This window comes from Macaca mulatta, chromosome 6 (genome assembly GCF_049350105.2).
Source record: "Macaca mulatta isolate MMU2019108-1 chromosome 6, T2T-MMU8v2.0, whole genome shotgun sequence".
Classification (NCBI taxonomy): Eukaryota; Metazoa; Chordata; class Mammalia; order Primates; family Cercopithecidae; genus Macaca; species Macaca mulatta.
Genome location: NC_133411.1, coordinates 15,174,841 through 15,197,904, shown reverse-complemented (window position 1 = coordinate 15,197,904; position 23,064 = coordinate 15,174,841). Strand labels below are relative to the sequence as shown.

Here is a 23,064-nt window from a genome sequence, read left to right as displayed (position 1 = left end):
ATTCTGCCAATGGACTTGGACTTTGGGTGGAATCCTGAGAAGTGATTCCAGGTTCCTGACATTTACCTGGTGGCAAAGCCCCTGCTCTTGGACTCTCCCTTGCTATTTGTCATTGTCACCCCTGACCTTCTGTTGCTCCCAGACATTCATCTGGCTTTTTTTTTTTTTGGGTTATGATTTTTCAAGTCTCATAAACATGAGTTACATTAAACGAGGTCTGAATGAGAGTGTGTTCTACTATGCATTATGTGTTCTGTGAAGGTTTGTGTCACTAAATTATTTAGGTGCTAAATTTCTTTCTGCTTGGAAAACATTTAATCATCCTCTTTTAAATGATCAAACACCACTTTTAAAAGATCCAATTTCATTGTTTGGTCAGTCTGCTTTTTCTGATGCAGAAAGGCATTCTTAATTCATTTCTGCTACTATTTTAAAATTTTATCCCACCAGAAGATAATAATTCTCTCATATTCTTGATAGTTCTGTGTTTAAAAATTAATTCATCACCCTCAAAGCCTAATGTCCAAGTTATTATCTTCACATTTTAGGTGAGTTTAATAAAACCTCTGTCTGAATGTATTAAGCGTTTAGTTGCTGATAAATGCTAAATATATATGTCCTCAGACTGAATACACTTGTATTTGTTTTTCATTGGGGATTTTATGGGCTTATAATTCATCTATTTAGGATTAATGACAAAAAATCTTTATTGCTCTGGAATTCTAATAACCATATTAGTGTTTGTCACCTAAATAATTTGCTCTTTCCCTGGATCTCACTATATTTATTTAAGGTTGGTATCTTTCCTACAGAAGACAGAGTGTGCTCTCATAGACTTCTTTGCTATCATTTCTTACTGTGCTTTTCCCTTTAGGACTTTTGCCTAATATCTTAAAATAGTGACAAAATACAATGCCCTTCATTCATTTGTGGTCGTTCAGTCGTTTCAGTAACATTGAGAGCATGACGCAAGTATGACTTCATGGAAAGAAGTGTTTTGACTTTATTTTACTCTTTTCTTCCATAGCAATTCCCAAAAGACACAATCAATGAAGAGGTGATAGAGTTTTTGAGTCCTTACTTTGAAATGCCTGACTATAACATCGAAACTGCTAAACGCGTATGTGGAAACGTAGCTGGTCTTTGTTCCTGGACGAAAGCCATGGCTTCCTTCTTTTCTATAAACAGAGAGGTGCTGCCTCTGAAGGTAAGCCTCCTAGGCAGACCTGGGTGAAGGTGGCTGGGCGGAGTCTACAGGTCAGCCGATCTTATCTTTTCACAGGAGCACGTGTACCTGTGGCTTCTGGTGTTAGGGTACTCAGGTCCATGGGGAGAGGGAGCATTAGAAAGGCCAAGCACAGGATGTTTCCTTCTTCTTTGTAATCCTGCTCTAATCAGAACCGTATGAGCCTCTAAGCAGGGACAGACTCTACAATGATGCTCACTACAAGTCCATTCACAGGGACGGACTCTCTACAATGATGCTCACTACAAGTCCATTGTGGGCTGCTGGATAGTTTTCCTCCACAATGCAAACTTGAAAAAACAACAACAACAACAACAAACAAAAACCAAACAAAAAAACAAAACAAAACAAAAACACTGCAAACTGTAGCATAGAATCCTCTGCTGATATTTAAGATCTGTATCCAGAGAATCCTATGAATGAGGTAGGGTCAAGACAGAACATGCTGGAAGCTGGTCTTGGCTTGGCTTAAGGCATGACATATTCCTCCCTTTTCCATTTTTGTTTTGTCTCTCAGGAAAGAAACTGAATATCTGAATGGTTGTTATTTAATGTGACTTTTTAGACATGCTTTATGTTTCCTTTGTGTAATTGAATACTTAAGCTTCATTTTTGCATATTCCCCTACCATTAAAAGAAGCAGTCTTCAGCAAGTGGAGAGGCAATGGAGAGTGTATTTTTTGAAAATGAAATGCTGAAGTCTCAAAATCATATCTCATGGCTTGGTTGATTATTTTGCTTTTGTATGAGTCTCATCTTTCTTAATCATCAACTAAATTCTACTTATACTTGTAAACTACCCAGGAAACTTAATAGTCATCATACAAGTAATCAAGAGTATCAGGAAGATAGGCATAGAGTTGCAAATTCTATTTTGTTTCTACTTGTTGTGATACCAAGACCATTTATTCAGCCATTGAGGCTCTTGAGGTCCTAGGACAACCTAAAGGGACAAAGAGTCGTTTGAGTCCGAGAATTTCAGAGCAAATAATCGATGTCATGCTGTCTGACACCATGGATATTGTGACTGTTGAAGACTTCAGCGTAGCTCAAAAATGGACAATCTGATATTGACTGAATTAGAACCAATATTTATATCAAGTGAAAAGTACAGGTCATTCTTCGCATACTTTTCCAGTGGGTAACCATGCATAGTGTCTTAAAGAGAACTACAATTAAATTCATGATGCATAGTTTTTTCTGTTATTATTGTTATTTTAAGTACATAGCTGAAATCTTTAAACATGGACATTCTGAACAAGGCTTGCATAAGAACAAGGAGATCTCTTCCCCTGTGTTCAATGCCATCCACATTTCAGCTTTCAGCTTGTCTCAAGACAATCTGGGTCCTACAGTAGGAAGGGAAGGGAACAGTATCAGAAGTGGGAACCTTTTTATTTGCTCCTACAACCTGTGTTTTCTTTCTGAGAAGTCTGTTCTCTTATATTCTTATAAGTATCTAGCATCTTGGACCACACAGCTTGTCAGGTTCCTCTTATGTCAGTCAGGAGAATACATGCTATTACACAGATCCATGTTTGCTGTGTAGGGAGGAGTAGAAGAGGAAGTGAGTACATATTGTCACCAGGTGATTCTATTGAATATATTAAGAAATTCAGACCTAAGCCTTTAACTTCCCTTCTTCCTGGAGGGGCTTCACTTGCAATCCCCTGCTTCTTAAATGAGGAGAGGTCAAGGGCATTCGGTAAACTTCAGGTGGAATCTCTTAGACACTAATTAGTAATGGACACACTGAGGAGCTGCTGTCTTTCATCTTGCAATCCTTATAGTTGGGCTAAGTGACTTCTAGTAGTGAATAAATTCAAACAAGTATGAATTACAGCAATAGCAATTTAGATTCTATTCAAGTTCCTTATAATGAGATTTCTTCTGTAAAACTTCATGGAAATCAGTATAGGTACAAATAAAGAGGATGTTGTAAAAAAGCAGAACTTAAATATTGTACATGGATAATAACAGTAACAACATCTACTGTTTATTGAACTCATGTGCTGGGGACTAGACTTGGTATTTTACATATGTTTTCTTATTTAATCCGTACAAAAAGTCCTAGGAGTTAGTTTTTCAATATTTTAATGAAGAAACTGAAGCTCACCGGGTTTAAGCTACCTGCACAGAGTTCTACAACTCCTAAGTTGAGCAATTAATTGGGTTTGAAGGATTTTGATTAGCAATTGTTGACAGCTTCGTTTAATAAAAATTTTATTTATTTATTGGTGAGTAAAGTAGTAGAAAATGTTCAAACTCTTTGGGTTTGCAATAGTTTGTCATTAGTAGGTGACTTTAATTTGTAAGTTGCTTGACGTGGTGACCTTACTTTTTCCTTCCGTGTTGGAGCCATGGCAACAGTTGCAGCTTACTGCAGGGCTGAGAAGAAAATGTTCTGCCAGTCAGGTTCTTTTTAAATTGTAACTTACAAGCGATGCTTTTGCCCATCACTGGATCTAGTCAATTATGGAACTCTTGAGGTTTTCCTTAAAGATTATTCTGCCCAAATTTGGAAGCCTGAAGTTTTGAGATAGGAAAATAATTTATTTCAAAAGTGTTTTAAAAATCATCTTTTCTCAAACACTTCAGAAAGACTATGCCTTCTAGTCATCCCATGAAAGTCAATAGTAACATTTTGTAAATTTGAAAGGGAAAAATTTGGTTTCAAAAAATGATTTTAAAGGATCTAAATTTCTTAGGCATGAACTACTTTTTTACATCTCATCTTTTGCTAATATTGCTTTTGGTTAAGTCTTTTAATTGTATCTTAATAGCTTCTTTAAAAACAAACCTTTTTAATTAGTCACAGCTCAAGGTATCAAATATGCTTTCCAGAAGGCAAGAAATATGTGAAAGTGACAGGAACAATGTCAAGACCACCACGATACACAAAACCTAGATGTTTATAATCAGTACATAATCATTTTCCATCCTTTATTATTCCTCAACAGTGATGAGTCCTGCTAGGCAGATAGTTCTAAATACTGTTTCTTCTACAACTCTTAATATTAGCATGTTTTATAATTTACCTATATGCATTTAATATTACAGTGTTCTGATCTAGGCAGACTGTGACCCGTGGGCCAAATCTAGCCCACTACCTATATTTGGATGGCTTGTGAAATAAGAGTAGTTTTTACATGTTTAAATAGTTCTAAAATAAGTACATGAGCAATAGTTTTGATTTTGCCTCTTGGCCCAAAATATGTACTATCTGGCACTTTAAAGAAAATATTTGCTGACCCCCTTTCTAATGAACTGTAACTTTCTGCTTATACACATTTATGTCAAATTCACATTAAGATTTGTTCAGGACTTAATGTGATTTGAAAGGATTCTGGAGCTGGAACAAAGCAAAGGTATTAACACGCAGTGTAGTTGAGTTCTCAGACCCTGAAATGAGGGACGTTTTGAGATTGGCTGCCCATCTCTTCACTTTGTGCGTGTCCTGTGCAGGCTAACTTGGTGGTGCAAGAGAATCGCCATCTCCTGGCCATGCAGGATCTGCAGAAAGCCCAGGCCGAGTTGGATGACAAGCAGGCGGAACTCGACGTGGTGCAGGCTGAGTATGAACAGGCCATGACTGAAAAGCAGGTAACTGTCCTTTGTCATGGCAGGGACTGTCACACATCTCCATGGCTTCTCTCTCCAAGAGTGTGGGTTTTTGTGGAGATTCACTGAATTTATACATGATACATACATAGCACATAATGGACACCAAGGATCTTTGGTGAGATGACAGGATGGTCAGTCAAGATGGCAGTCAGTGCTGGAACATAGCCATTCTGAGTTTCTTTATTAGTCGGGGATGGTAATAATGATAGCATCTTGTGTAGTAGCATTTTTGTTATGTTTTTCAAATCATGTCCTCCCATGTTATCTCATTTAATCTTTGAAATAACTTGCAAAGTAGGCAGGGTGGATTTATTTATTTATTATTTATTTATTTATTTATTTATTTATTTATTTATTTATTGAGACAAGGTCTTGCTTTGTCGTCCAGGCTGGAGTGCACTAGCATGATCATGGCTCACTGCAGCCTTGAACTCCTGGCCTCAAATGATCCTTCCACCTCAGCCTCCCAAGTAGCTGGGACTACAGGCATTCACCAACATGCCTGGCTAATTTTTTATAGAGACAGGTTTTCACCATGTTGCCCAGGCTGGTCTCGAACTCTTGGGCTTAAGCAATACACCTGCCTCGGCCTCCCAAATGTTGGAATTACAGTCATGAACCAAGGCAGCCTGGTGCCTTACCTATCTTTGTTCTCATTTTAGAGCATTCAAGTCAAATGTCTAAAGAGATCACAGAGGAAAAGTACCTGAGTTTCTAAGTAACCAGGATTTTGTCACTTTTTTTCTCTTAAATACATCCTTTTTTTTTTTTTTTTTTAATAAAGTGGTCTCCCTAGAGTATATAAGCTTTTGGCTTAATAAAATCTGTATCTGCCTCTGATAAATCCTATATTTGGTAGATAATAGCTAGATTCACTCTGTTTTACCTTGATAATTGAATGAAATTCACCCCTACCTCTTCTCAGCCTTTCTTGGCAGAATTGAAATTCCTGCCTTGTTAGTTTTACAGGGGTCCCAATAAAAGAGTTTAGATAAACATTTCAGCTTCACTATCTGCAGAATGTATGGTATATTCTCTTAAAGATAAGTCTTCTGCAAGCAAAGTAAAAGCTTTTGGAAGTTTTAAAGAAGTAGCACTTTTGAAAAATGTCTGTTCATGTCCTTTGCCCACTTTTTAATGAGATTTTTTTTTAAATTGTGAATTTCTTTAAGTTCCTTATAGATCCTGGACATTAAGATTTTTTCAGATGCATATTTTGCGATAATTTTCTCCCATTCTATAGGTTGTCTCTTCACTCTGTTGATAGTTTCTTTTGCTGTACAGAAGCTCTTTATTTTAATTAGATCCCATTTGTCAGTTTTCGCTTTCGTTGCAATAGACACTTTTCAAAAACAGACATACATGCAGCCAATAATCATATGAAAAAAAGCTCAATATCACTGATCACTAGAGAAATGCAAGTCAAAACTACAGTGAGTTACCATCTCACAGCAGTCAGAACGGCTACTATTAAAAAGTCAAAAAACAACAGATGCTGGTGAGATTGCAGAGAAAAAGAATGCTTATACACTGTTGGTCAGAATTAAGTTAGTTCAACCATTCTGGAAGATAGTGTGGCAATTCCTCAAAGACCTAAAAACAGAAATACCATTGACCCAGCAATCCCATTACTGGATATACACCCAAAGGAATATAAATCGTTCTGTTATAAAGCCACATGTGTGAGTATGTTCATTGCTGTCCCATTCACAATGGCAAAGACATGGAATCAACTTAAATGTTCAACAGTGATAGACTGGATAAAGAAAATGTGGTACACGTGCACCATGGAATACTACACAGCTATAAAAAAAGAATGAGATTGTGTCCTTTCAGAAACATAGATGGAACTGGAGGCCATTATCCTTAGCAACTAACACCGGAACTGAGAAACCAAATACCACATATTTTCACTTGTAAGTGGAATCTAAATGATGAGAACACATGGATGCATAGACAGGAACAACACACATTGGGGCTTATTGGAGGGTGGAGAGTGGGAGGAGGGGGAGGATCAGGAAAAATAACAAGTACTAGGCTTAATACCTGGGTGATGGAAAAAATCTGCAAAACAAACCCCCATGACACAAGTTTACTTATATGACAAACCTGTACAGGTACCCCTGAACTTAAAATGAAAATTAAATTATAAAAAAGAAGTAGCACTTATGTGGGTTTGTATACTTATGCCTCATAAAATTCACTTATGTATGGAAAACATTATGGCAGTTTGAAAGAATCTACTTTGGAAGGAGTGTTCATTTCTACCATTTTGGATGGTTATTTGTATCAGGAAGCTCTACTGAACACAGGGAAAATATTTTACCTTCTCATTTTATTACATGTAAATTTTAACATTTTTACCTTAATTCATTCAGCAAGCTTTATTGTTTTGGAGCATCTGCTATTGGTTAGGTAAATAATCATGGGAGCACAGAAGAACTGTAACAGTATGGCTCTAACTCTAAAACTTGAATTTCAACAAATGTCAAATTCCTTATTAAAAAAATAAAATATCTGGACATTCCTACAACCAACTTCTGAACTTGATCTTCAGTCATTTTTGTTGCTCTTCTCCCTCCATAGGACTCCATGAAAGTCCGGGGGTTTGTGGGCCTCCCAAAAGGCAGGAGAAGGGTTCCAATCTACAGTTCACCATGGCCCAGGCCTGCATGGCCCATTGAAGGAGAGTGTGTCCTGGCTACGCCCCATGCAGAAGCCAGTGCCTTTGCCTAGGGTTCAGCTTGCCTAGGCCTGCGGGAGAGCTGGTCACCTCTCTGGGACCTATGAGAGAGTGGGCTTGAGGATGGGGGTACTACTCAGGGAACCCAGTAAGTCCCGTGTGCTTCCCTCAACAGGCTGGGGGGAACACACGGAACTTACGGTTTTCTTTCTCTTGCATTCTCAACATTTGCTCCTTTCTCTTCTCCCAAATTGTAATCCCCCAAAGAAGCCTGGGCTTCCAGAAAACAAAAGCCAGAAAGGGAGAGGCCTGGTCATTTTCTGATTTGGCTGATGGAATTGGGATTGAAGAATTTAGCGAAAGCAAATCAATATTAAAAGTATCTTACAAATAAAAAGGTTTTTTTTTTCTAATAAACGATGTAGGATTGTCCTTCCCAACTGGCACCTTCCTTCTTGAAGGAAACAAACAGATATGAGGGGCCGTGATTAGGGGATGTGCCTGTCTGATGGACTGTTAGTTTTTTTGCCTTAACTCTAGAGGAAGAAAATAGATTAGGACAAAGCGGAATAAATATCCTGCTTTTGAAAAGCACTGTAATGTGTTATTACAAAAGCAATTCATGTCTCTATGGAAAATACAGGTAACCCTGGAGATAAACATTAATCATATTCTGTTATTATTCATATCATAATATATGCCTTTCACATGCGTTTTAAACTCAACATAACTGATAATTTAGGAATACCATTTTATAAATTGAAGTTTTAACTTAATATATTGTGCTCTTCTTTCTTGGTCATAAAAATTTTTATAGGATTTTTTTTGATGGCTTCAGAGTGTTCTTATTCATGGATACACTATAATTTATTTAAATAATCCTCTATTGTTAGACACTTAGCATGTATATATATATTTGAACACCCAATGACTTGTCATGTAGCTAAACCTTTGTCCATACCCATTTTATTTCATAAGTTTAGATTTTTACAAGTAGAATAAGCAATTGTTGCTTAAACACTAAGAAACAGAGCCATTTGTTTTTTGCTTTTTGTGTTTTTTTGAGACAGAGTCTCACTATGTTGCCAAGGCTGGATTTGAGTGGCACGATCTTGGCTCACTGCAATCTCCACCTCCTGGATTCAAGTAATTCTCCTGCCTCAGCCTCCCAAGTATCTGGGATTACAGGCGCCTGCCACCACGCCTGGCTAATTTTTGTATTTTTAGTAGAAATGGGGTTTCACCATGTTAGTCAGGCTGGTCTTGAACTCCTGATCTCAAGTGATCCGCCCACTTCATGGCCTCCTAAAGTCCTGGGATTGCAGGCGTGAGCCACTGGAGCCATTTGTTTTTAAGAAATAAGCACCGGCCAGGTGTGGTGGCTCATGCCTGTAATCCCAGCACTTTGGGAGGCTGAGGTGGGTGGATCACCTGAGGTTGGGAGTTTGAGACCAGCCTGACCAACATGGAGAAAACCCATCTCTACTAAAAATACAAAAGTAATGGGGCGTGGTGGCACATGCCTATAGTCCCAGCTATGTGGGAGGCTGAGGCAGGAGAATCGCTTGAACCCGGGAGGCAGAGGTTGCAGTGAGCTGAGATCGCACCATTGGAGTCCAGTTGGGGTAACAAGAGTGAAACTCCATCCAGCCAAGTACCATGGGCAGGGGATAAGATAGAGGACAGGGAAAAGGAGAGAGGACTGGGCTGACAGACACATGGAAATAGAATGTCATGCTTCCTGTGAAGTAATGGCTCACATGTCTCAGGAAGGCAGATAATATGGTATGTTCTACAGTTACATTTTTGAGGCAGAGGCTATATTTATTTCAGTAAAAGTTTTCTTGTGATTATGACTTTTGTTAGACCTTACTTGAAGATGCAGAGCGATGCAGACACAAGATGCAGACAGCTTCCACACTCATCAGTGGCTTGGCAGGTGAAAAAGAAAGATGGACACAGCAAAGCCAAGAGTTTGCTGCACAAACTAAAAGACTCGTAGGTATGTAAATTGCTTTATTAATGAGATTGTGTGTTGACTGTGATAGGGAATTCGACAGCTTATACTTTAGACAGCTTATACTTTAATCCAAATAAAAAACAATGCTTGATTATTTCAAATTCCTGTGTGTGTGTGTGTGTGTGTGTGTGTGTGTGTGTGTGTGTGTGTGTGTGTGTTTCTCCAGCTATTTCAGAGAAAGAGACATTGGTCTGGCATCTGTGCTGTCCTTATTAGATGTGTTAACTATCTTCATGCCTTTTATTATCAGGTCACTTTAGAATTCTGTGAGTACATGGGTATATTGATCAAGGTCACATTTAATGAAGGCTCTGTCTTAGGAGGTTTGATTCTCTTAAACTTAGAGGCCGTCTTTTCACTTCCAATGAGAGTAAAAATAATCCAGTGCTTGACTGCTAGCAGGTATCGCTTGGTAGGCCACTTGGACCCTATTGACTAATAAACCAGACTACTACTTATTCACTCGCACAGCCACACGTGCTTCCAGTTTGATTTGTGGAATTTAGTTTAAAAGAATTATTGTCTTTTACATTTTTTTCATTTTTAATATGCTGTACAATTACAAGGATGAACCTAAAGTATTTCAGTGGTGTTTGTTTTCTGTTTTAGGGGATGTACTGTTGGCTACAGCTTTTCTATCTTATTCTGGTCCATTTAACCAAGAGTTTCGTGATCTTCTGTTAAATGACTGGCGGAAGGAAATGAAAGCCCGGAAAATTCCATTTGGAAAGAACCTAAATCTCAATGAGATGTTGATTGATGCTCCTACTATTAGTGAATGGAACCTCCAAGGTCTGCCAAATGATGACCTGTCCATTCAAAATGGAATTATTGTCACGAAGGCATCTCGTTACCCTTTGTTAATTGATCCACAGACTCAAGGCAAGATCTGGATTAAAAATAAAGAAAGCCGAAATGAATTCCAGGTAATTTGTGTATTAGTATGTTTATGTTACCGGTTAAGTTTTATTGCCTCAAATAAACAAAAATCCAAGAGTAAAGAGATATTTGAAAACATTAGAGATGTTTTTGTAATCCTAGGTAGAGCAGTAGCAGATGCAAGCTTAAATCTAATAAGAAAATATTTTCTAAAACTTTCATTATTTGCATATGTGTTAATCTCTACCAATGCCATCTTTCAATGGTTTCAGACTATTCTGTCAGGGTCCAGGGCTCTCTTTGATGAGTAGAGAATGGCAGAGCTGTATCACGCAAAGTCTGCAGCATTTTGCATGAATACTTCCTAATTATCACATTATTATTTGTCACAAAAGTGGTAGTGGTGAAGAAAAAACATTGCTGCCACACAGAACCTTTACATGCTTCCCAATAAAACAAAATAATGGTTTACTAAACAACAATGGAAACAATTAAACTACTTTACAATTTCACCAAGTGTGGGTTTCAAAATCCAGGATCTCTAAAAATCTATGTAAAAGGTGAATGACCCCTTATCCTAAATACTTGGGATCAGAAGTGTTTCAGATTTTAGATTTTGGAATATTTACACGTACATAATGGGATAACTTGAGGATGGGACTCAACTCAGAACACGAAATTCATTTATGTTTCATATACACCTTATTCATATACTTGAAGGTAATTTTATAGAATATTTAAAACAATTTTATGCATGAAACAAAGTTTGTGTACATTCAACCATCAGAAAGCACAGGGGTCAGGTGTGGAATTTTCCACTGTGGCGTCATGTAGACTCTCAACAAGTTTTGTATTTTGGGACATTTTGGATGCTCAATTTGTATTTGCCTCTTGCAGTAGAATGCTTTAGGCTGCATTTGAACACAGTTATCCCTGTGCTTACTTCATAATAATGTCTGTCAACAGCAACCTTGAACCTTGTGATCCTGTTTCTAGATCACGTCTTTAAATCACAAGTACTTCAGAAACCACCTGGAAGACAGCCTTTCTCTTGGAAGGCCCTTGCTTATTGAAGATGTTGGAGAGGAACTAGATCCAGCACTAGATAATGTTTTGGAAAGAAACTTCATTAAAACTGGGTCTACCTTTAAGGTAGGTTAAACGTCTGGATGACAATGTGCAGAACAGTTACCATGAGGCCAGGTCAATGTGACATGGATAGAATTCTCTTAATAGGCAGCAACTTAAATTTGAGTCCATGGGAAAGGTTTGTTTTTCTCTTCTACACTTCTTGACTTTGGATTAAAATATCCAAGAGCAATCCCTTTAGGAATATTGACTTCACTTTTGTAGTGTGTGAAGGGGTCTGACTGCCTCTTGATGTTGATAGTTTTGAAGCTTCTCCATTCCCCTCTCCCCTTCTGCCCCACTCACATCTGGGCAAGCTGATAAAACCTGGGTGCCCCCTCCTTTGGCACAAGTTGAAAATTCAAACCATGCAACACCCTGTCCACACCTATGTGTGGGAACCCTCAGCCCAGCTCTACCCCCTAAACACCATAAAGTCCTAGAGCAGCTTCCCCTCCCTGCTCTCTCAAGCCGGTTTTTGGGACCTGTTTGGGAACCTGCTCTGATCTCTCCCACAGTCTCATCATGTGAGTAACAAGCCTTTTTATACTCTTTTGATGCATGTGTAGCATCATCAGTCTCAACCTCTGAACTGAATTTTGGGTAAGGGATCCATCTCACTCCTGCAATGTGATCACAATTTTGGTGTTAAATTCTATATTCAGTCTTCCTTCCATCCTTTGCTTCCCTCCTTTCCTCCTAGTTGTCTGAAGCTGTGCAGATGCCTCATGACCATTTCTTTTTTAGTATACAAATGATCTCCAGTTATGTCATTATTTAAAACAATACTTGATCTGATACAAAAAAGACATAGTAAGGTATATCTCTATTTTCTTACTTTTAAATTTCTTTTTATAAAAAAGGTGAAAGTTGGTGACAAGGAAGTAGATGTGTTGGATGGCTTTAGACTCTACATTACCACCAAACTGCCTAACCCAGCCTATACCCCTGAGATAAGTGCCCGTACCTCCATCATTGACTTCACTGTCACCATGAAAGGTCTAGAAGATCAGTTACTTGGGAGGGTCATTCTCACAGAGAAGCAGGTGAGTGAAGTGTGGCTCCCTCCCATTCTGCATTGCTTTAATGTCATATTTCATTGACAAAATTAAGATAATAACAGTTGTAATAGGACTGAGTTTCTCCCCTTTTATTCCCTGTGTTTTTTTCCCATTAATCTCCAAGTATCTCCAAGTATCTTCTTTTTTTCCTAAAGGAAATTATTAACCAATCATCTACCCGTATGTTTCACATATGTCTCATAAATTACATATGTCATCGATTGCCTTGATACAGGCTGATGGTGAAACTACGAGGAATCAGTCTCATCTTCAGCATCATTATTCTGGTCTTAAATTACTTGATTTTGCTGAAAAGTGTGTTCTGTTATGAGTTTTACTAACCTGTTGACTTTTAATTTTCTGGTACACATCTAGGTTTTTCTTTCATTTGATTCATTATTATGCTTTTAGAATATAAAAATTAAAACTTCGTACTCATAACAAACAACATTGTTAGTTCTCATTTGTGATCTAAGAGAGCCCTGTAGTATGTCCTGACAGGGTCTGATGTGAGAAGACAGAAGTTCGTGACACCTGAGTTTCACTCTGTAACTTTTGAAGACTACTTACATAACTATGCTAATGAAACATAACTCCACATATGCCTTATTTACTTCTGTTTTATGGGATAACCTAATGCTCAATGAAAAGTGGCCACACATTTGTAAACTTCCTTCTTTTGAGTGAGCATTTTCTCTAGGGAACACGTGAGGCTTCAGCAAAGAAACGTGGAAGATTTTAATGGGAATGTTATGGTGAAACTGCATGAACTCTTAACGTTGCTATTGATTTACTCCTGGGTTCAATAATAATGAGGAGTTTAGTTAACTTAGTGACACCTTCTATGCTGACCTGAAGATTATTTATGTTAATACAGTCAGCAAAGTCTTCGGGGTCTGTCCTTCCCCTTCTCTGTACCTTTTCTGTGTGTTGTACGGTGCTTGCCCTTCTGAGCCTACCACATGTCTATCTCTTTCTCCTCCACTTCCTCTCCTTCTCTCTCCCTTCTCTTTTCCTGAACATTATTGTTAATTTATAGCTCATGAATCACAGGGTCATAAAGTTGGAAGCTGCATTAGGAGCATTTAATCCAGCTTCATAAATTCACATGGTTGAGTGATCTCGGAATGGCAGATACTGATTCTGATTCCTGCCACTGAGTTGCTGTTGTGGTAATGACAGCCTTCAAAATATGTACTTGCTTAGTTTTTGAGTCTCGAGTTAAATCTCAATAGAGGTGGTGGAGGAAATTTAGCATTGTCGAATAATTACTTCAGGCAGAACTGGGATTCTTGAGCAATAGCATGTGACCTTGAGCAAGTGGGAGTTCCTGAGGGTCTTTTGGGCCACCTCTGTCACTGGTATTTGAGACTGTCCTTCCACCTGTAGCCTTGGCTTCATGGAGATAAGAGGCCCTATAGCAGTTTGAATAATATTCTTGTCCTTGGTTTTCTTATATTCAACTGAATGAATACAGTCTCCTTGGAACAAATAATTGGATCTGACAGACTTGGATTGCAGCAAAACACAACAACAGCAACAACAACAACAAAAATAACCCATCCCTGGGGCTTAATTCCTGTAGCAGAGGTTTAAGATGAGATAAGGAGCTTGTTAAGCTCATTTGAAAACACTTGGAGCAACCCTGAAAAGCCAGTGTGGATGCAGGACCAGGCTGTTTCTTACTTCTTAGGAAAATTGAGTGTCTTGAGAAAATTACTCCTTTAATATCATCTCATTATCAGAATCTGTTCTGGGCTCACAGCAAATAATTCTTACAAAATGATCAGCCAGAATAATGTGACACTCATTTTTTTTTCTTTCATAATAACAGACACTCGTTTTCTTTTATAATGTGAACAACATTATAACACCTAACCTTTATTTATTTTGTTCCCAAAATGAGGTCTTGTGGTAGAAGAAGCGAGCTGCTGGGCTTAATTTTGATGGATTTTCAGCAGTATGTTTATTCTAAGGGGCTTTTATTTTGCAGCTTCTTCACTTCCCAGCATATTCCTGAATCTGCTAACACTGCTGGACCTTCTCAATCTGGGTGGTGCAAATGGGTCTGAGTTGATCCCTGCTGCTTTTGGGCCATTTCCTATAGTCTAGTTACTCTATTGAAAAGAGTCTTATGTCTGTGCTTTATGAACACAGATATATCAGTGTTTTAAAGTCCAAATTATTCCTTTGACTTCAGTGACAATGCATTCTCTCTGACTATAATCTCACTTCTTGGGTGATTATAAATATAAAATATCAATTTGAAATTTTATTGATTTAAGGAGGTCTGTGGACGCTAGGAAGATTACACACAGGAAGGAATAGGATATCCCACACAGAATAGGAAGTTGATGTTGGAAACCATCTGAGGAATGTGGGGCTGAAACAAAGGCTGAGTCTCTTCAGTGGGAATGAGTCATGACTTCTTAGGTTTGTTGGTTCTTCTTGTGAAAGGAGGCTCTGAACGGTAATTGTTCATGCAACGGAAAGATACATCTTTGACTCCAAAAATTAATCAGTTGTTCTGTGTCCTGGGGATACAGGGGCAATGAGGGACCTTATTATCACACATAATCGGGTCTCATGAATGCTCAGTTGTACACCTGTTAGACCTTCAGGTTTGTTTGCTTCAGAAACACATGGAAATCTTAGAGCATATGAATGCAAGGAAGCGTGAATTTTAACAGAGTTTATATTTTCTGTGTGCTTCAAGACAGTCATTTTAAATGCATGTGCTGTTCAAATTCACATCAAGGCTATATCCAGTTGTTTATCTGATGTGCCTGTGAGTAGATTTGGACATTCTGCTGTTATTACCAGAAGGTGATGTATCTAGACCATTTTGAACAGGCAGGAAACCAGTAGGCCTACAACAACCTTCCTTTATAGAAACCAGATCTCTTAGACTCACTCTCACTTGGATCATAGAGAATAAAATAGAAACTTAAAAAAAAATCTATGTTCCATTGGGAGAAAAATGCCAGTGTTGATCAACAGCTCCTATTGGTCACACAATACAAGGCCTCAGGGATCATCATTGTTCAGAATTCTGGATGAGCAAACAAGTGTGTGATTTCCTTTTGAGGTACAAGTTCCTGAACTTGGTGAAACTGACATGGGAAGTAATTTAAGAAGGACATTAAATAGACATCATTATCACCAGCTCACTGTTGGTGGAGGAAAAGGAAATCTCTTTCTGAGTTCTCTTGTTTAATAAGAGAAATGATATTTGGTAATGGAGCCTGAGTTATACCTTTAAGAATGAGAACTCTGGCTGCCGTTTGTCTTTTACTGATTTCAAAACTTTGGTTATAAATGCAGTTTATGTACACAAATAAGTTTAGTTTTCATTTGCTTCTTTAAGCTACTTACAGTAAAAAATCATTTAATTAACAAATGCCATGTTCACGAAATTTTACCAAACCACCCTGTACATGTAAATTTTTATTTTATTTTTAATTGATATATAGTAATTGTACATGTTTATGGGGTACATAGTGATATTTCCATAGTATAATGTATAGTGATCAGATTGGGGTAATTAGCATATCCATCATCTCAAACATTGATCATTTCTCTATGTTGGGAACATGCAATATTCTCCTTCGAACTATTTGAAATTATGTAATACATTATAATCATTAAGTACAGTCATCCTGTAATGCTATAAAACACTATAATTTATTCATCCTATCTAGCTGTAATTTTGTATCTTAACAAATCTCTCCCTCTCTCACCCTTTCCCCCACCCTTCCCAGCCTCTAGTATCCTCTGTTCTGCTTTTCACTTCTATAAGATCAACATTTTTTTTTTAGCTTACACATGTGAGTGAGAATATGTAGTGTTTTACTTTCTGTTCCTAGCTTATTTCACTGAGCATAATGACCTCCAGTTCCATCCATGGTGCTGTGAATGACAGGATTTTATTCTTTTTTATTGCTGAATAGTATTCCATTGTGTACGTATACCACATTTCCTTCACCCATTCGTCTGTTGTTGGGCACCTAGGTTAATTCCATGTCTTGTCAATTGTGGATAGTGCTGCAGTAAACATGGGGGTGCAGACATGTCTTCAATACACTGATTTCCTTTCCTTTGAGTACGTGCCCAGTAGTGGGATTGATGGATCATGTGGTAGTTCTATTTGTTTCAGTGTGTGTATCTGTGTGTGTAGTTTTTTGAGGGACTTCCATACTGTTCTCCATAGTGGTTGTATTAGTTTACATTCCCACCCACAGTGTTTAACAGTTTCCTTTTCTCTCAGCATCCTCACCAGGGTTTGTTATTTTTTGACTTTTTGATAATAGCCAACCCAGCTGGGGTAAGATGATATGTCATTTTGGTTTTGATTTGCATTTCCCCAATGAATAGTGATGTTGATAATTTTTGCATATATTTCTTGGTCATTTTTATGTCTTTTGAGACATGTCTGTTCAGATAATTTACATATTTTTTAATCGATTTTTTTTCTGTTGAGATGTTTGAGTTCCTTGTATGTTCTGGATATTAATCCCCTCCTAGATAAATAGCTTGTAACTATTTGTTTCCATTTTGTAAGTTATCTTTTCACTCTGTTGATTGTTTCCTTTGCTGTGCAGAAGCTTTTTGATATAACCCCATTTGTTTATTTTGGCTTTTGTTGCCTGTGCTTTTGAGATTTTATTCATAGACTTTTTTTCCCAGACCAGTGTCCTGAAGCATTTCCTTTATGTTTTCTTCTAGCAGTTTTATAGTTTCAGGTCTTACTTTTAGATCTTTGATCTATTTTGTACTTTTAAAATTCCCTTTGGAATATGTCACCGTGTTTTTTTTTTTTTTTTTTTTTTTTAAGACGGAGTCTCGCTCTGTCGCCCAGGCTGGAGTGCAGTGGCCGGATCTCAGCTCACTGCAAGCTCTGCCTCCCGGGTTTACGCCATTCTCCTGCCTCAGCCTCCTGAGTAGCTGGGATTACAGGCGCCCGCCACCTCGCCCGACTAGTTTTTTTTTTTTTTGTATTTTTTAGTAGAGACGGGGTTTCACCGTATTAGCCAGGATGGTCTCGATCTCCTGACCTCGTGATCCGCCCGTCTCGGCCTCCCAAAGTGCTGGGATTACAGGCTTGAGCCACCGCGCCTGGCCTGGAATATGTCACCGTTTATATAAGAATTTTACATTGCAGCCTTAGAATTTATATAGAATACTTAGCGCAAATCTTTACTCTTCTATCTATCGATCTATCTATCTATCTATCTATCTATCTATCTATCTATCAATCAATCTGCCTGCTGAAAGATAATCCTTTTGGTGGGAAAGAGATTTATGGATAAAATTATTTTGATTAACTTTGCCTCATCATATTAATCTGAAAGAGTCTTATCTTCTTCTTATGAATTGTTGCAGTGAAAGTAATCGTTTAATACAAATATGTTTAAATCAGCATATAAATGAAAATATGCTTATAACCATATCCCTAAGTAGGTTTTCAATCTTTTAACCTTGAACAAAAAGCAAGCAATGATTGTTCTATTTTTTTTTCTCAGATAACCTTTCTTTTGCCAGTAACTTTCTAGTGCCCAAGTATTTGGCCACTTGTTTCTATTTTTTTTTTTTTTTTTTTTTTTTTTTTTTTTAATTTATTTATTATTATTATACTTTAAGTTGTAGGGTACATGTGCATAACGTGCAGGTTTGTTACATATGTATACTTGTGCCATGTTGCTGTGCTGCACCCATCAACTCGTCATTTACATCAGGTATAACTCCCAATGCAATCCCTCCCCCCTCCCCCCTCCCCATGATAGGCCCCGGTGTGTGATGTTCCCCTTCCTGAGTCCGAGTGATCTCATTGTTCAGTTCCCACCTATGAGTGAGAACATGCGGTGTTTGGTTTTCTGTTCTTGTGATAGTTTGCTAAGAATGATGGATTCCAGCTGCATCCAAGTCCCTACAAAGGACTCAAACTCATCCTTTTTTATGGCTGCATAGTATTCCATGGTGTATATGTGCCACATTTTCTTAATCCAATCTGTCACTGATGGACATTTGGGTTGATTCCAAGTCTTTGCTATTGTGAATAGTGCTGCAATAAACATACGTGTGCATGTGTCTTTATAGCAGCATAATTTGTAATCCTTTGGGTATATACCCAGTAATGGGATGGCTGGGTCATATGGTACATCTAGTTCTAGATCCTTGAGGAATCGCCATACTGTTTTCCATAATGGTTGAACTAGTTTACAATCCCACCAACAGTGTAAAAGTGTTCCTATTTCTCCACATCCTCTCCAGCACCTGTTGTTTCCTGACTTTTTAATGATTGCCATTCTAACTGGTGTGAGATGGTATCTCATGGTGGTTTTGATTTGCATTTCTCTGATGGCCAGTGATGATGAGCATTTTTTCATGTGTCTGTTGGCTGTATGAATGTCTTCTTTTGAGAAATGTCTGTTCATGTCCTTTGCCCACTTTTTGATGGGGTTGTTTGTTTTTTTCTTGTAAATTTGTTTGAGTTCTTTGTAGGTTCTGGATATTAGCCCTTTGTCAGATGAGTAGATTGCAAAAATTTTCTCCCATTCTGTAGGTTGCCTGTTCACTCTGATGGTAGTGTCTTTTGCTGTGCAGAAGCTCTTTAGTTTAATGAGATCCCATTTGTCAATTTTGGCTTTTGCTGCTGTTGCTTTTGGTGTTTTAGACATGAAATCTTTGCCCATGCCTATGTCCTGAATGGTACTACCTAGGTTTTCCTCTAGGATTTTTATGGTATTAGGTCTAACATTTAAGTCTCTAATCCATCTTGAATTAATTTTCGTATAAGGAGTAAGGAAAGGATCCAGTTTCAGCTTTCTACTTATGGCTAGCCAATTTTCCCAGCACCATTTATTAAATAGGGAATCCTTTCCCCATTTCTTGTTTCTCTCAGGTTTGTCAAAGATCAAATGGCTGTAGATGTGTGGTATTATTTCTGAGGACTCTGTTCTGTTCCATTGGTCTATATCTCTGTTTTGGTACCAGTACCATGCTGTTTTGGTTACTGTAGCCTTGTAGTATAGTTTGAAGTCAGGTAGCGTGATGCCTCCAGCTTTGTTCTTTTGGCTTAGGATTGTCTTGGAGATGCGGGCTCTTTTTTGGTTCCATATGAACTTTAAAGCAGTTTTTTCCAATTCTGTGAAGAAACTCATTGGTAGCTTGATGGGGATGGCATTGAATCTATAAATTACCTTGGGCAGTATGGCCATTTTCACGATATTGATTCTTCCTATCCATGAGCATGGTATGTTCTTCCATTTGTTTGTGTCCTCTTTGATTTCACTGAGCAGTGGTTTGTAGTTCTCCTTGAAGAGGTCCTTTACATCCCTTGTAAGTTGGATTCCTAGGTATTTGATTCTCTTTGAAGCAATTGTGAATGGAAGTTCATTCCTGATTTGGCTCTCTGTTTGTCTGTTACTGGTGTATAAGAATGCTTGTGATTTTTGCACATTAATTTTGTATCCTGAGACTTTGCTGAAGTTGCTTATCAGCTTAAGGAGATTTTGGGCTGAGACAATGGGGTTTTCTAAATATACAATCATGTCATCTGCAAAGAGGGACAATTTGACTTCTTCTTTTCCTAACTGAATACCCTTGATTTCTTTCTCTTGCCTGATTGCCCTAGCCAGAACTTCCAACACTATGTTGAATAGGAGTGGTGAGAGAGGGCATCCCTGTCTTGTGCCAGTTTTCAAAGGGAATTTTTCCAGTTTTTGCCCGTTCAGTATGATATTGGCTGTGGGTTTGTCATAAATAGCTCTTATTATTTTGAGGTACGTTCCATCAATACCGAATTTATTGAGCGTTTTTAGCATGAAGGGCTGTTGAATTTTGTCAAAAGCCTTTTCTGCATCAATTGAGATAATCATGTGGTTCTTGTCTTTAGTTCTGTTTATATGCTGGATTATGTTTATTGATTTGCGAATGTTGAACCAGCCTTGCATCCCAGGGATGAAGCCCACTTGATCATGGTGGATAAGCTTTTTGATGTGTTGCTGAATCCGGTTTGCCAGTATTTTATTGAGGATTTTTGCATCGATGTTCATCAGGGATATTGGTCTAAAATTCTCTTTTTTTGTTGTGTCTCTGCCAGGCTTTGGTATCAGGATGATGTTGGCCTCATAAAATGAGTTAGGGAGGATTCCCTCTTTTTCTATTGATTGGAATAGTTTCAGAAGGAATGGTACCAACTCCTCTTTGTACCTCTGGTAGAATTCAGCTGTGAATCCATCTGGTCCTGGACTTTTTTTGGTTGGTAGGCTATTAATTGTTGCCTCAATTTCAGAGCCTGCTATTGGTCTATTCAGGGATTCAACTTCTTCCTGGTTTAGTCTTGGAAGAGTGTAAGTGTCCAGGAAATTATCCATTTCTTCTAGATTTTCCAGTTTATTTGCGTAGAGGTGTTTATAGTATTCTCTGATGGTAGTTTGTATTTCTGTGGGGTCGGTGGTGATATCCCCTTGATCATTTTTAATTGCGTCGATTTGATTCTTCTCTCTTTTCTTCTTTATTAGTCTGGCTAGTGGTCTGTCAATTTTGTTGATCTTTTCAAAAAACCAACTCCTGGATTCATTGATTTTTTGGAGGGTTTTTTGTGTTTCTATCTCCTTCAGTTCTGCTCTGATCTTAGTTATTTCTTGCCTTCTGCTAGCTTTCGAATGTGTTTGCTCTTGCTTCTCTAGTTCTTTTAATTGCGATGTTAGAGTGTCAATTTTACATCTTTCCTGCTTTCTCTTGTGGGCATTTAGTGCTATAAATTTCCCTCTACACACTGCTTTAAATGTGTCCCAGAGATTCTGGTATGTTGTATCTTTGTTCTCATTGGTTTCAAAGAACATCTTTATTTCTGCCTTCATTTCGTTATGTACCCAGTAGTCATTCAGGAGCAGGTTGTTCAGTTTCCATGTAGTTGAGCGGTTTTGATTGAGTTTCTTAGTCCTGAGTTCTAGTTTGATTGCACTGTGGTCTGAGAGACAGTTTGTTATAATTTCTGTTCTTGTACATTTGCTGAGGAGTGCTTTACTTCCAATTACGTGGTCAATTTTGGAGTAAGTATGATGTGGTGCTGAGAAGAATGTATATTCTGTTGATTTGGGGTGGAGAGTTCTATAGATGTCTATTAGGTCTGCTTGCTGCAGAGATGAGTTCAATTCCTGGATATCCTTGTTAACTTTCTGTCTCGTTGATCTGTCTAATGTTGACAGTGGAGTGTTGAAGTCTCCCATTATTATTGTATGGGAGTCTAAGTCTCTTTGTAAGTCTCTAAGGACTTGCTTTATGAATCTGGGTGCTCCTGTATTGGGTGCATATATATTTAGGATAGTTAGCTCTTCCTGTTGAATTGATCCCTTTACCATTATGTAATGGCCTTCTTTGTCTCTTTTGATCTTTGATGGTTTAAAGTCTGTTTTATCAGAGACTAGTATTGCAACCCCTGCTTTTTTTTGTTCTCCATTTGCTTGGTAAATCTTCCTCCATCCCTTTATTTTGAGCCTATGTATGTCTCTGCGTGTGAGATGGGTCTCCTGAATACAGCAGACTGATGGGTCTTGACTCTTTATCCAGTTTGCCAGTCTGTGTCTTTTAATTGGAGCATTTAGTCCATTTACATTTAAGGTTAATATTGTTATGTGTGAACTTGATCCTGCCATTATGATATTAACTGGTTATTTTGCTCATTAGTTGATGCAGTTTCTTCCTAGCCTCAATGGTCTTTACATTTTGGCATGTTTTTGCAATGGCTGGTACCGGTTGTTCCTTTCCATGTTTAGTGCTTCCTTCAGGATCTCTTGTAAGGCAGGCCTAGTGGTGACAAAATCTCTAAGCATTTGCTTATCTGTAAAGGATTTTATTTCTCCTTCACTTATGAAACTTAGTTTGGCTGGATATGAAATTCTGGGTTGAAAATTCTTTTCTTTAAGAATGTTGAATATTGGCCCCCACTCTCTTCTGGCTTGGAGAGTTTCTGCTGAGAGATCTGCTGTTAGTCTGATGGGCTTCCCTTTGTGGGTAACCCGACCTTTCTCTCTGGCTGCCCTTAAGATTTTTTCCTTCATTTCAACTTTGGTGAATCTGGCAATTATGTGTCTTGGAGTTGCTCTTCTCGAGGAGTATCTTTGTGGCGTTCTCTGTATTTCCTGGATTTGAATGTTGGCCTGCCCTACTAGGTTGGGGAAGTTCTCCTGGATGATATCCTGAAGAGTGTTTTCCAACTTGGTTCCATTTTCCCCCTCACTTTCAGGCACCCCAATCAGACGTAGATTTGGTCTTTTTACATAATCCCATACTTCTTGCAGGCTTTGTTCGTTTCTTTTTCTTCTTTTTTCTTTTGGTTTCTCTTCTCGCTTCATTTCATTCATTTGATCCTCAATCGCTGATACTCTTTCTTCCAGTTGATCGAGTCGGTTACTGAAGC

At 38.1% G+C, this 23,064-nt stretch overlaps 1 protein-coding gene across 1 annotated transcript in view; it reads left to right on the top strand.

The window, feature by feature from the left end:
- DNAH5 (dynein axonemal heavy chain 5) overlaps positions 1-23,064 on the top strand; it is a 247,805-nt gene that overhangs the window by 170,455 nt on the left and 54,286 nt on the right. Inside the window, exons 60-65 of the mRNA XM_078004351.1 lie at positions 1,028-1,207; positions 4,712-4,849; positions 9,420-9,555; positions 10,183-10,499; positions 11,449-11,604; positions 12,444-12,626. Of these exons, the coding sequence (XP_077860477.1) occupies positions 1,028-1,207; positions 4,712-4,849; positions 9,420-9,555; positions 10,183-10,499; positions 11,449-11,604; positions 12,444-12,626 (1,110 nt within the window). The remainder of the gene's footprint in view (positions 1-1,027; positions 1,208-4,711; positions 4,850-9,419; positions 9,556-10,182; positions 10,500-11,448; positions 11,605-12,443; positions 12,627-23,064) is intronic.